The following is a 15,830-nucleotide window of genomic DNA, read 5'->3' on the forward strand; positions in this document are numbered from 1 at the left end:
TTATAAAATTAAAGTAGATTTCAGTCTAACAGTTACTGGTGACTGTCTCATTTATTCTTTGCAACTTAGGACACTAAAAATGACTGCTGGCAGTTTTTCTCAATTAATAATTATAGGTAAACCTACAGCATTCACCATGTTACCATGCACTGTTCTAATGCTTCACATTTATTAACTCGTTGATTGCTCACAATAACTTTGTGAGATTGGTACCGCTATTATTCTCATTTTACAGATAAAAGAAACTGACGCATGGAGTGGTAATGTGGCTTCATCCAGCTAGTCAGTGGCACAGCCTTGATTTGAACTCTGGCAAGCTGGTCCAGTCTCTGATCATACCCGTATTCTATACTGTCTTGCAATCATTTGTTTCATTATTAAATACAATCACAATCTTAAATATTTATGTCTTCCTGTTGTCTTCTGACAACTTTTACAAAGTTGGATAATATTTTTACCATACTTATACATTTTCTTTCTTTTTTTTTTTTTTTAAAGATTTTATTTATTTATTTGACAGAGAGAGATCACAAGCAGGCAGAGAGGCAGGCAGAGGGAGAGAGAGAGAGAGGGAAGCAGGCTCCCCGTTGAGCAGAGAGCCCGATGCGGGGCTTGATCCCAGGACCCCGAGATCATGACCTGAGCCGAAGGCAGCGGCTTAACCCACTGAGCCACCCAGGCGCCCCATACTTATACATTTTCAAAAAGTGATGGGATGAAACTGTGCAGCAACAGATCTAGTTTCACAGATTCTTTTTGATTCATCATTAATAGAATGGACTCCCTTTAGCACATTCTATTTCTACTGCCCAAAACTTCTGAATGTTTCTCATCTCTTGCATAAAACTTACCGATAGTCAGGTCATGCACTGGCTGAAACCTCTTGTCTGTAAACTGTAGCAATAAGCATGATTTACCAACACCTGAAAGTTAAAAAAAAAAAAAAATTATGAGACAAAACTCCCCCAAATTAAGAAACACATTACAAAAGCACACAGAAAAGATGCAGCTGGGGTTTTTGGTGCTCTATAAACAATCTACCACAAATTCTCAGAGCTCTGATTTCATGGGAAATTATGGGATTGATAATTTAAGTGGAAGGTGTTAACCAATCCAAAACAGCTTTTCATCCTTTGTTAGTCATTTGACATTTTAATCTGAAAGACAAAACTAGCAGGTACTCTTAGGAGACAACCAAGCAGGTCCCCTTAGTAGCCCCTACTACCATAGTACTCTAGCAATTAAGGTTAAGTTCATGCACTTTGTTTTTGTGTAGTAGTGAAAATATTAAAAACAAAGTTATCTCTTTTTGTAATTCATCTTACTTTTCCTACAAACTGGCAGTTAAATGTGTGTGATCTACTTTGCTCTATCTTCTGGCTAATTCATTTCAGGATCAACTCTAATCTTTTTTTTTTTTTTTTTCTTAAGGTTTATTTATTTATTTGAGAGAGAGAGCTTGAGCAGACAGAGGGGAAAGGGGAGGGGCAGAGGGAGAAGCACACTTCCCACTGAGCAGGGAGCCTGATCCCAGGACCCCGGAATCATGACCAGAGCCAAAGGCAGATGCTTAACCCACTGAGCCACCCAGGCGTCCCCAGGATCAACTCTAATCTGAACTGCATCCCTTCACTCTACCACCAAATTTCACTTCATTAAGGTCATGAATAACTTCCACAGTCCTAATTAAAGATAGATTTTCTGTACTCACCCTACTCACCATGTGAGAACTGGTTATTGAACTCGATTATCATCTTCCTACTCATTCTTAGGCCCTTATCTTCACACTAGACCAAGTCTGCTTACTCAAGAGCATCCTGCACTTCGTCTACTCTTGCATTCAAAAGGCTTTACTGAATGCTATCAATCTTTACTGAATGCTATACAATCACGTGGAATGCTTCCTTCCTTATAGTCGGGTATAGGTAGAAAAATTAAACATTACCAGTGACAATCCATATAAACTGTAATTTGAAATAATTATAATAACTGCCATTTGAAAGAAGAGAGTACTATGAGGACGAGTGACAAGATTATAATTTAGACTGAAGGGCTGGAGAAGGTCTTTCTGAAGTGACACTTAAACTAAGCTGTTCAAGGTCTTCTACTAGATTATAACCTCCATGAGAGAAGATGATGACTATCTTGCTGTCTTATGGCAGAGATACGGCAATTAATGATTTCGCTGAATGGCCCTAGTGTCAAATGTTACAAAGACTGTCAAAATGCCCAGTAAACAAATCAAAGAAATATGTGTGTATATGGTTATGCTTTGGGAAATACTTTATTTGTTCAAAGTTTTCTAAATGTTTTAACTAAAAATAAGCTGGAATTTCAAAACATCTGACCTTAGTTTTCTTCTCTTTTATCCATGATTTCTTTTTTTACATTACAAAAGGTGTAAAGCCAAACTCATTTTATCAGATTTCTAGCTCCTCTGAATAGCCTTTCAGATGTAGGCTAGAAAGGAAAATTATTATTTTTTAAGTGTGAAAGTAAAAATTAGCAAACATCTGAGATATGAACCTTTAGGTATTTTTGTAAGATTAAAAAAATGTTTTTAAAATACAGTCTACCCCTCAATGTGGGGTTTGAACTCATGACCCCAAGATCAAGAGCCACAGGCTCTACAGACAGCCAGCCCCAAGGGTTTGTTGTTGTTTTTTCCAGAGTTGGGGCAGGGGGAGAGGGGAGGGCCGAAGGAGAGGGAGAGACAGTCTTCAGCAGGCTCCCCAACCCTGAGATCATGACCTGACCTGAAATCAAGAGGCAGACACTTAGCTGACTGAGCCACCCAGGCAGTACATCCCCCCCACCCCTTTCTATTTTCAAGAGCAGTTTCAGGTTCACAGCAAAACTGAGCATGAGCAGAAAGTACAAGTTCCCATAGACGCCCTGCCCCACGGGAACACAGCCTCTTCCACCATCACTATCTACACCAGAGCCATAAGACTCGCTATAATTCATGAACCTACACATAATTATCACTCTCAAAGTCCATAGTTTACATAAGGGCTCACTCTTGGTGTTGTCTATTCTATGGGTTTTGACACATGTATAATGTATTTACTACTATGGTATCTTATAGAATAGTTCCACTGATCTAAAAATTCCCAATGCTCTGCTTATTAGTCCCTCTCTCACCCTCAGTCCCTGGCAAATGCTAATCTTTTTACTGTCTCCATAGTTTTGCCTTTTCCAAAACGTCATTTAGCTGGAATCAACAGTATGTAGCCTTTTCAGATTGAGTTCTTTCACTCAGTAACATGCATTTAAGATTTCTGTGTCTTTTCTTCATTTTTATTTTTAACATAAAAAATTTCCCCATAGGATATAGAAAAGATTATGGTTAATTAGAAATCACAGATTTTTATTACTGAGAAACCTCAAGAATCATCTAACAGACTGGCAATCATGTAAGTGATATAAGAGCCTAAAAAACTTCCTTACCTCACAACAGAATATGTATTGCTTTAGTGATATTAATACCATTTAGCCTGATAAATTAATACCATTTATTCTGCTAGTTGAGTATAGAAAAGGCGTGCTGTTTGGTTCTTCATTTTAAAGACTCCATATTCTTCCTTCAGGTAATCAAAGTATCTTTCAAGTTAGAGGTTCTGGGTAATTTGCATCCTTTGCAGACATCTTTAATTTAATACTTGTCCTTTTTAAAGTATAAACTTTGCAAAAATCTCCAAGGTTTTTTTCACAATTTTCCCAAGAACCTCTCTTAATTCTTAATATTCAGATAGTTCTTTAAAAGCATGCTCCATATCTTTCCTCTTCTTCAGCTATTTATTAGTGTAAATATCAGATCCCCATTCATAAATGGCATTATATGGAATTCAAGCAGTACTCCAACATTTTTACATAGTTGATAAAACCCTCTATATTTTGTGGGACTCGGAATGGATTCATCCTTCATTTTCATAGAGAATGATAGTCACCTGACGGGAGACACTTAGAAAAGATAATTAAATGAAGAATACTTAAAGTGGCCAATGAATATTTTCATGTTTTTGTAACTGTATTATACAGTCAAGAACCTTGAAATATTTAAAATTTATGATTCCCAACCGATAAACATATATAAAGCTTCTCTCATGCCAGATATTGTTCTAAGCGATTTACATGTCAGCTCATTTAATGCTTAAGAACAGCATAACACAGTGGTTATAATTTCTGACTCCAAAGCCACACCATACTCCTTGAGTTCCAACCCCAGCCTTGCCAATCACTATCAGCAGAACCTCAAATTAGTTATCTTCTCAGGGCCTCATCTTCCTAATCTGTAAAAAGGAGGCTAATAATACCTACCTCAGATGTTATGGGGATTATTAAATGAGTTCACACATTAAGTGCTTAAAACAGTATCTGGCACATAATAAAATTCAGTAGAGAATTCAACAAATGTTTGTTACTACTATTAATATTACTATCACTTATTACTACGTCTATATATAATTCAGGCTCCCTAAAGGCAGGAAGCACATTTTATTCATTTTTAGTTTAACCACATGTACTTCTAATGCATGCCAAAATTCAAACTTTCTAGAAATATTTGAGCACGTACTGTGTTCTAAGGCTAAACAACTGGAATATCAGTAAACAATAAGATAAAGGCCTCTGTCCTTCTGGAGTGAGAAGAGACTATGAAAAAACCTTTTTTTTTTTTTTTTTTTTTTAAATGTCTGTGAGCATGTCTGTATGTATGTGTATATACTGGGGAGGTGGGGAATGTGGATGGATGGAGGGATGAAGAGGACGTGGCAGTGCAAAGCGTTATGTGTTATGGCACAGAGAAAAAGCTGAGCTAATACATGAGCCCTGGAATACTGGAGGGAAGGAAAGAGAGGGGTGCTTAAATGAGGTGGTCTCTCACTCGGAAGGTGAGATTTAAGTCAAGACTTGAGGAGGTGAGGGAACAGACAAGTGGCTTACTGAGAGAAGAGCACTTTGGGCTAAGGAAATGGCTAGAGGAAAAGCTGTAAATGGGATGTGTTGGAGAAACTGTCGTGAAGCCAAATATGGATACAGCTCAGAAACCAAGGAACGGCCCTGCCCCTAAGAGGTGAGGTGGCAGGCATCATAGGGTCTGATCACGCTGACTCCATGGGAATTTTAAAATTTACTTGTGATAAAATGGGCAATTCACTGCAGGGTTTTGATCAGAAGAGTCATATAATTTCACCTAAATTCTAAAACAATCATTGTGGCTGCAACACTGAGAACAACCTGTTAAGTATAAGCAGATGAGAGAAGCAGGGACTGGTTAAGGAGGCTTTTTCTCAATGAGGCAAGAAATGGTGTCTTGGACAAGGGCAGGAGCAATGGAGGGGGTTTGAAGTGACTGAACTCTATATACATTCTGAAGCACAGCCAAGAGAATTTGTTGATAGTGTGGATGTGGGTTTTGAGAGAAAGAGAACTGCATTAAGAATGGCTCCAATATTTTTGCCAGATCAAATGAAAGATCAATGAAGATCAATGAAGACGGGGGAAAATTATAAGTGGAGTAGGAAGGACTATCAATTCCAGTTTAGTTATTTTGAGATGTTTATTAGACATCCCAGTGGTAAGGCTGGGTAGGCAACAGAATATATGAGTTTAGACTTCAGGAAAGATACTGGGGTTGGAGATGTAACTTAGAACTGTCAGCATAAGATAGTACTTAGAGCCACAGAAAGAGAGGAACCAGCAAAAAAGACAGGTTTGTTTTAAAAAACACATTTGTTTTATGTAATAGCAGAATTAAACAGAAAAAAAGCAAAAGTGGCCTCTCCCAATCCTTCTATCACTGGTTTTCATTCTATATCTGGAATCTGCAAGGCCTTCAAGCATCCTCTCTTCCCTCTTTCCATGCAGACAGACTCCCATGGCTGGTTTCTCACCACCACCTTCCTTCCCTGACCATTCTGTGTAAAGTAGCTCCCACTTTCTACCCACTAGAAGTTTTTGATCTTTACCAAAAAAAAATCACCAAATCTGTATCAGGTCTCAAACCCAGAGGTTCTGACTGAATTGTCAGCATTATGTAGTGGTTAAAAGCACTACCTGGGTGGGCTTGGATGAACCACTGACCTCCATGGGTTTTCTGCTATGTAGAAGCTTTTGTGGGTTTTTTTTGTTTTGTTTTGTTTTTTAAAGGTTTTATTTATTATTTATTTGACAGACAGAGATCACAAGTAGGCAGAGAGGCAGGCAGAGAGTGAGGGAGGGAAGCAGGCTTGCTGCCAAGCAGAGAGCCCAATGTAGGGGCCGATCCCAGGATCCTGGGATCATGACCTGAGCTGAAGGCAGAGGCCTTAACCCACTGAGCCACCCAGGTGCCCCTGCTATGTAGAAGCTTTTGAGTTTGATGCAGTCCCACTCATTTATTTTTGCTTTCACTGCTTTGCTTTTGGTGTCAGATTCAAAAATCATCACCAAGACCAATGTCCAGGAACTTATTGCCCGTGTTTCCTTCTGTAAGTTTTATGGTTTCGGGTCTTACAATGAGGTCTTTAATACATTCTGAGTTAATTTTTATGTATGATGTAAGTTAGTGGTCCAGTTTCATGCTTTTGTATGTGGCTGTCTAGTTTTCCTAATGACATTTATTAAAGAGACTGCCCTTTCCCCACTGAATATGCTTGGCTCCTTTGCTATAAGTGAATTTACCATGTATACATGGTTTATCTGGGCTCTCTATTCTGTTCTATTGATCCTTGTCTCTGTTTTTATGCCAATACTATACTGTTTAGATTACTATGGCTTTGTAATATAATTTGAAATAGGGAAGCATGGTGAAACCTCCAGCTTTTTTCTTTCTCAAGACTGCTTTGGCTATTAATTCTTCAATACAAATTAATATACTTAATAATACCACCGTTAGAGTTCCTACGATGATGTCACCTTAACTTTTTCTTTTACTTTGGGTCCACATTGCCATCCACTCAGTAGGACTGTACTGTGGTGAGAAGTGAGTACCTACGTACCATGTGAGTGCCAAACAATTACAAGTAATATTCATTAAACTGAATTCCTACAGCCTACCCCAGAGCTTCTAATTCAGGAACTCTTTGCTTGGACACAAAAATTAAATTAATAAGACCTCCAGTGATTTTTAGGCAGTGTGTCCCTCTCCATAAGAAACAATGGCCTAGTGCCAAGTATTCTACAGAGGTTCATTTGTTTACGCCTAAACTGACTTCCACCAATTTCAATGTCATTTTTAAAAACTGGTAATGGCTCTATTTTTAAAAATCATTAACACACATGGATTTAAAATTTAAAAAAGCAAAGGTATGAAAAGTACCAGAGCCAATTCCTAACCACTGAAGATAAGTTTTGTCCAACTACCATTCTGAAATCATGGCTGCATGTTTTCATCTACCACACTTGGCTCTCAAAAACAAAATGTAACAAAAGTTCCATGAATGAATGGCCTATCTCATGACTAAAAGTAACCTGCTGAAGAACTGTGTATTTTATTTTTATGCTTTTGTTTATTCGAGGCCTCTCTTCTGAGGAGTCTGGCAAAGGTTTATCAATTTTGCTGATCTTTTCAAAGAACTAGCTTGTTTTACCGATCTGCCTACTATTTTTTGTTTTTGTTGTTGGTTTTTTTTTTTTTTTAAGAACTGTATGTTTTAAAGTCATACCAAAAAAATGACAGACCTCCAACACAGATCATTCAGAGATGTGGTGAGCTGGCTGAAATATCAGAAGCTTATTTAGTCAAAATAGAAAAATCTTACTCTTCTTTGCACTAACATTCCAAATTGAAAGACATGTAAAGAAAAAACAATAAAGTCTGCTCTTTTTAAACAGGAAATTAATAAACTCAGCATGGTATATTAGAATACAAGCTTTACAGTTGAAACACCAGTGTTCAAGTCCATCTGTATCATTTCATAACCTGTGAACTTGGACAAATTAGATATAGAAACTATGCTCCATTTCTCCATGTGTAAAATGGGAAAAAGAAAATATAGTATTCCTACTTCAAAGTTCTATCATAAGGCTCAAATGTAAAATTTTCAAGTCTTACAAATTCAAAAGTTTTAATAAAAATGTTGAGGATTCTTCAAGATAAATACAGCTAAGGAGCAAATCTCCCACCGAACCCATCCAATCTTGAGTTCAAAATTTTAAACACATTATCTTCTAAAATTAACTGAAGAAAATATTCACAAATCTATGATATTCTTTCAAATAAAATGATTTCAGAGTTGTTCTTATCCTATTGGCTCTCCATACATTGTCCTCCCTAAGACAGCAATCCTCTCAACTAATTCAATTAGATACTGATCTGGTTCCTTATTGTAGTAGGCAGAAGAGTGGCCCCTGAAAAGGTATGTCCAAGTACTAACCCCTAGAATCAGGGATCTTATATAGGAAAAGGATCTCTGCAGATATAATTAAGATATATATTCTGAGATAATTTCAGTCTGGATTTTGTCTGGGGCCTAAATCCCATGACAAATGTACTCATAAGAGAAAGGCAGGGGGAGACAAAGACAGATACAGGTGACAGGCTGTGCAAAGACAGAGGCAGAGACTGAGTTAGGCCACCACCAAAAGCTACAAGAGGCAAGGAAGGATTTTCCCTGGAGGCTTCAGAGGGACAGCAGCCCTGCAGATACCCAGATTCTGGACTTCTGGCCTCCAGAGCTACAAGAGAAGAGATTTCCGTTGTTTTAAGCCCTAAAACAAGTTTGTGATAATCTGTTACAGCAGCCCTAGGAAACCAATAGACGTATGAAGAGTCATCGTTCATTCCTCCTCCTGGGACTTTTCTGTTGTTAGTCTTCCAGGCTTGTTGCCATCATCTGTAATAATTCCTACTATAATCTGTAAGTGCTTCAAACACCAGAAATATTAAGAGCAGTAAGGGAAGAGAAAACAGGGGATATAGAACATTTATTTGAGAAATCTGTCAGTGAAGGCTAGGAGGAAAGGTTAAGAGACAGTCACTCAAAAAAATATTTATGGAGGGGCACCTGGGTGGCTCAGTGGGTTAAGCATCTGCCTTCGGCTCAGGTGATGATCTCAGGGTCCTGAGATTGAGCCCCACATCAGGCTCTCTGCTCAGCGGGGAGCCTGCTTCCCCCTCTCTCTCTGCCTGCCTCTCTGCCTACTTGTGATCTCTGTCAAATGAATAGGTGAAATCTTAAAAAAAGAAAAAAATTAAAAAAAATTTATGGAGTACTTCCTATAGTCCAGACACTAGTATAAATAAATTAGTAATAAAAACAAAGAAATTAAAGAAAGTTTCCAAGAAGATGTACCTTTCAAAACGCAAGATATCTTTTCCCTGAAAATGGAAGGTATGGAAACAATTATGCTGACAAGGCTGAAAGAGTTGCTAAAGAATCAATAAAGTGAGAGACACCTGGATGGCTCAGTTGGCTGAGTGTCAGACTCTTGATTTCAGCTCACATCATGATCTTAGGGTGGCTGGATCAAGTCCGGCATGGGGAAATCCGTGCTCAGCAGGGAGTCTGCATCTCTCCTTCCCCTCTGCCCCTCCCTCCACTAGCATGCACACACATGCTCGCCTGTGCTCATGGCTCATGCTCGTGCGCGCTTTCTCTCTCTCAAATAAATAAATAAACAAAGCTTTAAAAAAGAAAAGAATTGATAAAGTGAAAGGAAATAGGAAGTTGTTGGGATACAGCCATACTTCCCTTGAAGCAAATCATCCCCTCCCATTTCTGTATCTTTGGTTTTACAATATTAAAGTACCCTAAATACTTTAAACACTCCTGGGATTATACCAAAAATGAAAATGACTAAAGCAGATAATGCCAGTATTTCTTACACATCTGGCTGTTTGCACACATTTGTCTAGCATACTTTAAATGTTCTTTCCCCAATACTCGGTGACTTTGTTCCACTTAGCTAACAGCTACTTATCTTTGCAACTTAACTCAAGTGCCATAACCACTAGGAAGCTTCCGTAATACATACCTACCTTCACAAAGTGAGTTAGGTATTCTTCTGATTTTAAAATATGAAGACTTTCTTGCTGTGTGTATAAAATAAACAATATAAATGCCGGGTTTCAGGGGAAAAAACAATATCCTCTGCCATAAAGGCTGGGGAGGAAAAACACTGATGACCTATGACGACCTCACTTGCCCTGGGTATGGCTGAGCTCAAGGCCAGAAGATGAAGTGAGGCTTAACTGAGGAGCACAATTCATTTTAAAAACCAGGCTTAGGAAGAGCTCCAACCCTACTATTTATGCAGCCACTATTTGCTGAGGACCTATGATGGACACATAATAGTGAGTGAAGAAGCCTTATCTTCATAGCCAATCTTTACCCTGCATTCTATGAAAACTCTTTGCTTTTACCTCTCCCCAAGTTTTGAGTTTTTTCCCTTGTTTTTCACCTACTGTCCTTTTTCTGTCTCAGGATCCCATAGAAGACTCATACAACATCTGGAGATATTGTCTCCTTAAGCTCCTCTATGCTATGATAGTTTTTCAAGATTCTCCCTGTTTTGAAGACCATAACAGCTTTGAGGAGTATGGTGAAGGCATTGCAGAGTATACCCTCAAATTGGGATCTGTCACACCTTTCCCCCATGACTGACTGGAGTTACTGATGTTTGTGAGGAAGACCACAGAGATTATCTCTACCTCTACAAAGGTACTCACTATCATTACAAGAGTACATACCATCCACATGACTGATTACTGTTGACATTAACCTTGGTCACTTGCCTGAGGTAGTTTGATAGGTTTCTCCACTGCAAAGTAACCGTCTCCTTCTCTTTCCACACTACGCTCTTCCAAAGGACACCACTATGCATAGCGCACTGCTTTGCCGAGTGGACCTTACCAAAATTTTAACCACTGACCTGTTTCTTTTTTCTATGTCATCATCTTTCACCACCATGTCCTGTTGCCCATAGCCAATCTTCTGCCCTTTCAAAGTGCTTTAACATTATTATGTGTACTTACTACTTTATATTTAAAAATAAATGAAAAATATCCTGTATCTGAAGTAGTCTTCTGAAATGGAAAAATTACCTTCATCTTTAATTTTTTCACTCCCTACAATGTCCTTTTCTAATCCCTGTTGATTCCAATTCTCACCAGTAACCACTTCTTCATTTTCACTACCACTGCCCTACATAAGACCTTTATTACCTCCCACCTGGACCGCTGTAATAACCACCTAACTATATATGCTCCAGCTTCCGAATCTGTCCTACATATGGCTGCACCACGGATGGATGAGAAAAGACAGAAAGAAAGGATTGCATGTAACGTCCAGAATGTGTCTGCCACTAAATTATAATCTGAATATATACACATGTATATTTAGTTCCTAATGTAATCTTAACTCCAGTCTGGTACTCTTTTCTTTTAAAAAGTCTACCTTTTCTACTGCCTACAGATTAAAGTTCAAATTCAACCACACTGTATCACAACCTAAGTCCAATATGCTTAATGAATTTATCTTTCCAGTCTTATATCTAGTAATTGTCTAATAGGAAACTATACTATAAGTTGGATGGTTTATACTGAGGAACTACAAGGTGTGGCACTTGAAAGATACATGATAAATGACAACTTTTCCCCTCCTATTTTTACATTTTGTTTATTTACCATTTCTACTAGTCTAAACTCTACCCATTTTTTAAGGACCAGCTCAAATGCCATCTTTTTTTTTCTCTTTTCTTTCAACGCTCAAATTTTTTTCTTTCAAATGTCATCTTACCCTACCTAAGGTTTCCATGGAGGAGGACAGGCATTCTGCATTCTGCAACTTCTCATGAAAGTCCAAGCTTTCTCTAGTACCTCCATCAGAGCCTTTATCACATTCAATCAGCACTGCTGGAGTATACACCCCTTAAAGGCAGGGGCATATTTACTTCACTTTTTAAATCCTTCACAGTAGTAGTCCCGTGCTTTACATTTAAAAACTTAAATTGTGAAGCCTTCTGAATTTCAAAGTACACCACTAATTTAAGAGATAACAAATCTTCTGGACTAGATTAGGATCCTGTGTGTGACACTGGAAGGAACAGCTATTTCAGGTCTCCAGCCCTTGTTTGCTTCTTTGTATAATGGTAATCATACCACCCACTTTATTCATAAGGCTATTTTGAGGAATACAGGAGCTAGAGCGCAGATCACATGACTGTGCTTCTTTTTCCTTCCCCAGCGCTGAAAGGCAGGCTGACACTTTATCCCATGCTAAGGCCACAGTACTCTATACATACTTTATTAACCACTTATCACGTTATACTTTTATTATCAGTTTACACATCCACCTTCCTCCTTCAGGGGCAGTAACATTCACCTTTTTGTATTTTTATTTATTTATTTTTTTTTACCTTTTTGTATTTTGAAAACCACCTTGCACTGTGGCCCAGTTTAGAAGACAGATGCTCAGTGAATACTAGATTAATATACCGCATGCTCACTGAAAAGGTCACAAAGTGAGACTAGTCATTTCTATGATGCGACAAACTCTAATCTACGTTTAAAAAAATCAATTTCTCAAAAAATAGTAAGTCAAAATTTTTTACTCAACAGTGAATTTTTCAGATGTTTAGAGAATGAAAACCTGACTGTGCTGAATCAGAATTCCATCTCTATCATCAGCCCCTAACTTAAGTGTAATTTTCCTCTGAAAAGTTCAGCTTTTTAGTGTGTACATGAGTTATCAATCAAGCGCCTCCTAGCTCCAAACCTTCATTGCCCTGCTGGAGACACTAGAACATTTCTCCCATGCCAGCTGGCGTGACAGCGAGTGTCATCAGCAGAAGGCAGCACTCCGCACCTCTCCGCAGCCAACTTCCCCCAGCACTCCTTCAGGCTGCTTCCCATGAAGGTCCCAACACAGCTCCTCCCCATGGAAGGCTTCCCACAGCACACAGACGGCAGCTTTCCAATCCATCACAGACCCTCAGTGGGCCTCAGCCGTGCCCCTCCAAGAAGGTCTGGATGCCAGATTGGCTCCTTCCTTCCATGCTCTGCCTGGGTCTTCTATCTGCTGTTATTGTACTCTTTAGAGTTCTCCTTACCTCTGAGCCAATTCCCTGTTACTCTAATCCCATGATATAGTTAATGATTCTTTACATTAGACTTTCCCTGTGCAAATTCCCGTGTGGTTTCAGTCTCCTAGCTCAACTCTGACTGATCCAACCAGTATGGTTAACAGATCCTTCACTAAGACAAACCAAATTTAAGTTGGTAAAGTGGAGGGCTTCTGAATATGAGCCAAGTATAGATTTTCTTAGAGAAGGCCTACTAGGTGTTTTTTTGTTTGTTTTTGCTTTTTAGTGCAGTATTTTCAAAAACTACAAAGCCAGATACAATTTAAATTTTAAAAAATTGTAAAATAAAATGAAGCATTTGCTACTTTCCATAGGGAATTTTAAATGATCAAATACTAAATCTAACAGGAAGTAAGATAGCACCATGTGCTAAAAATAACACACCTTTCCTTTCTTATTCCCAACTCATGGGGCTTCCCCCCTCTACCTGTTTTAATGTTGGTAAATGGCTGGAGTGTTTGAGAAGCATCAGAATGAAGAACACTGAAGTACAACTACCTCTCAGAATTTTAAGAGTACCACAATTTGCTGAACCATAAGGTCCTCTGTGCTGTGTTTTTTAACCAGTAGACTGTAACCAGTTACATCATGAAATCAATTTAGTGGATCACAACCAGCATAAAAAAAGACCTAGAAAACGGCAAATATGAGACTGTATATACTATACAAGCATAAGTACTATTTGGAAACTTCTATTTTAAAGAGATATATGCACTTACACACATATCTGAACCCTGAGCAATCAAATACCTCTTACCATGACTGACAAAAACAAACTTGGAAATTACTCTCTAGTGTCTAATCCAACCACACATCCACTGAAAGAACTCATCTACAATACTTTTGCTATCATTCGTGGCAAAATAAGTCAGCTGAAGATTCCAGAATACTTACATTCTCTTTAAATTAACATTTTTTTTAAATTTTTATTTTATTATTTATTTGACAGAGAGAGATCACAAGTAGACAGAGAGGCAGGCAGAGAGAGAGAGAGAGAGAGAGAGGGAAGCAGGCTCCCTGCTGAGCAGAGAGCCTGATGCGGGACTCGATCCCAGGACCCTGAGATCATGACCTGAGCCGAAGGCAGCGGCTTAACCCACTGAGCCACCCAGGCGCCCTAAATTAACATTTAAAAGGACAGAGATCAAGGGGAAAATCTGACTGAATCATCTTTTGGGAATTTAATGTACATACCTACACAAATAAATAAATACAACTTAGGTATCATGAGTCAACCAGCAGGTGATAATTCTATTCCAGAAACCTCTCTGTAAAAAGATTCTCCCATTAGGTGAAACTGGGATAAACCCTACACCCTGGTTTGCCAGGGAAGGCTCAGTAACTCGTGTTTCCCTAATAAATAATGGATCAGCCTATATGATAAATTACATGGTTTCCCTAAAGCACAGATTCTCGAAATATGGTTCTCACACCAGAAGCTTACGCATTACCTGGAAACTTATTAGAATGCAAATGATCAGCCCCATCTTACTTATTCAGAAACCGGGGTGAAGCCCTGCAATCTGTGTTACCAAGCTGTCCAGGTGTTGCTGACGGGTGCTGAAGTTCAATAACCAGTGCCCTTTACATACAGCCAACAAAAATGCCGGTTTCAGTGGCCAATCCTCTTCAGTTTACTTTTTCAGTTATAACTAATGTGAAGCCCCTGCACAGTTGGTATAACATAAATAACTGAAAATACTGAAGATAGGTTCCCCACAGTAAAGTCCAAAACATAGTTATCCTGGTTTCCACTTAGCACCTTTGGCAATTACCTGGCTTGGAACAGCTGGGCTACATGCCAGCTGCCAAATACCCAAAGGACTCACTTCAATACCGATAGTCTTCCTTTCTTTCTTGTTGCATCGAAGGACTCCTGTAATCAAGTTATGTTAATATACTTTTGTCTTATTTAAAATATCTGCATGGCTTTTGACAGTCTGCAGGTCTGACTATGCTCCTTCCTTGCATGCAATCTTATCCAACCATGATACTAAGCCTGTGAAGTTAGTAAAGCAGGAATGATAAATAAATAATATTTATTTATTTGAGAGAGAGAAAAAAAATGTGAGGGGAGGGGCAGAGGGGAAGAGGGGAACAGGGGAAGAGCTGTGCTAAGCACAGAGACCAATATGAGGCTCAATTTCACAACCCTCAGATGACACCCTAAGCCAAAATCAAGAGTCTGGTGCCCAACTGACTGAGCCACCCAGGTGCCCCATAAATCGTATTTTTCCACTCTACCACCCAACCTCCTTAATTTATTCTTTTTGACAGACTGCAACCAATATCTTTCCTAACTAAAAATAATGTTATCTCACTTTCCAGGTATTACTAGTAGTAATACTAAGAGAAAGAAGGGAAAACTCTGCAACTAAATGACTGACAGGGCAGAAATGTAATAAGGGAAAAAGGTTTAAAAAAATAAACATAATTTCCTTGACACTAACTTTATCCCAACAAGTTTCAGTTAATAGATCAGGTATATTACACTTCAATCTGACCATTTTCCTAATCCTTTCATAAGCAAAGATTCCAAATAAGAACTGCAACATCTCAAAATCATATTTCAATGAAGGAGCTTGTAGAGGATACTTTTCCATGATGTTCTGGAAGGAAGAAGGTGCTCTGTGATGTGAATGTACATGATACTTATAAAATAAATTTACTGTACATGATCTCTAAGTAGTATGCCATGATATAAATGATATCAAAGTTAAAGACTAGAAGCAAAAAGAACTATTTCATGCAGTTGCTACATGAAA

General features: G+C 38.5%; 1 protein-coding gene across 1 annotated transcript in view; it reads right to left on the minus strand.

The window, feature by feature from the left end:
* RAB2A (RAB2A, member RAS oncogene family) overlaps positions 1-15,830 on the minus strand; it is a 97,738-nt gene that overhangs the window by 64,563 nt on the left and 17,345 nt on the right. The window contains exon 2 of the mRNA XM_047725223.1: positions 852-923. Coding sequence (XP_047581179.1) covers positions 852-923 — 72 coding nt within the window. The remainder of the gene's footprint in view (positions 1-851; positions 924-15,830) is intronic.

This window comes from Lutra lutra, chromosome 4 (genome assembly GCF_902655055.1).
Source record: "Lutra lutra chromosome 4, mLutLut1.2, whole genome shotgun sequence".
Taxonomy (NCBI): domain Eukaryota; kingdom Metazoa; phylum Chordata; class Mammalia; order Carnivora; family Mustelidae; genus Lutra; species Lutra lutra.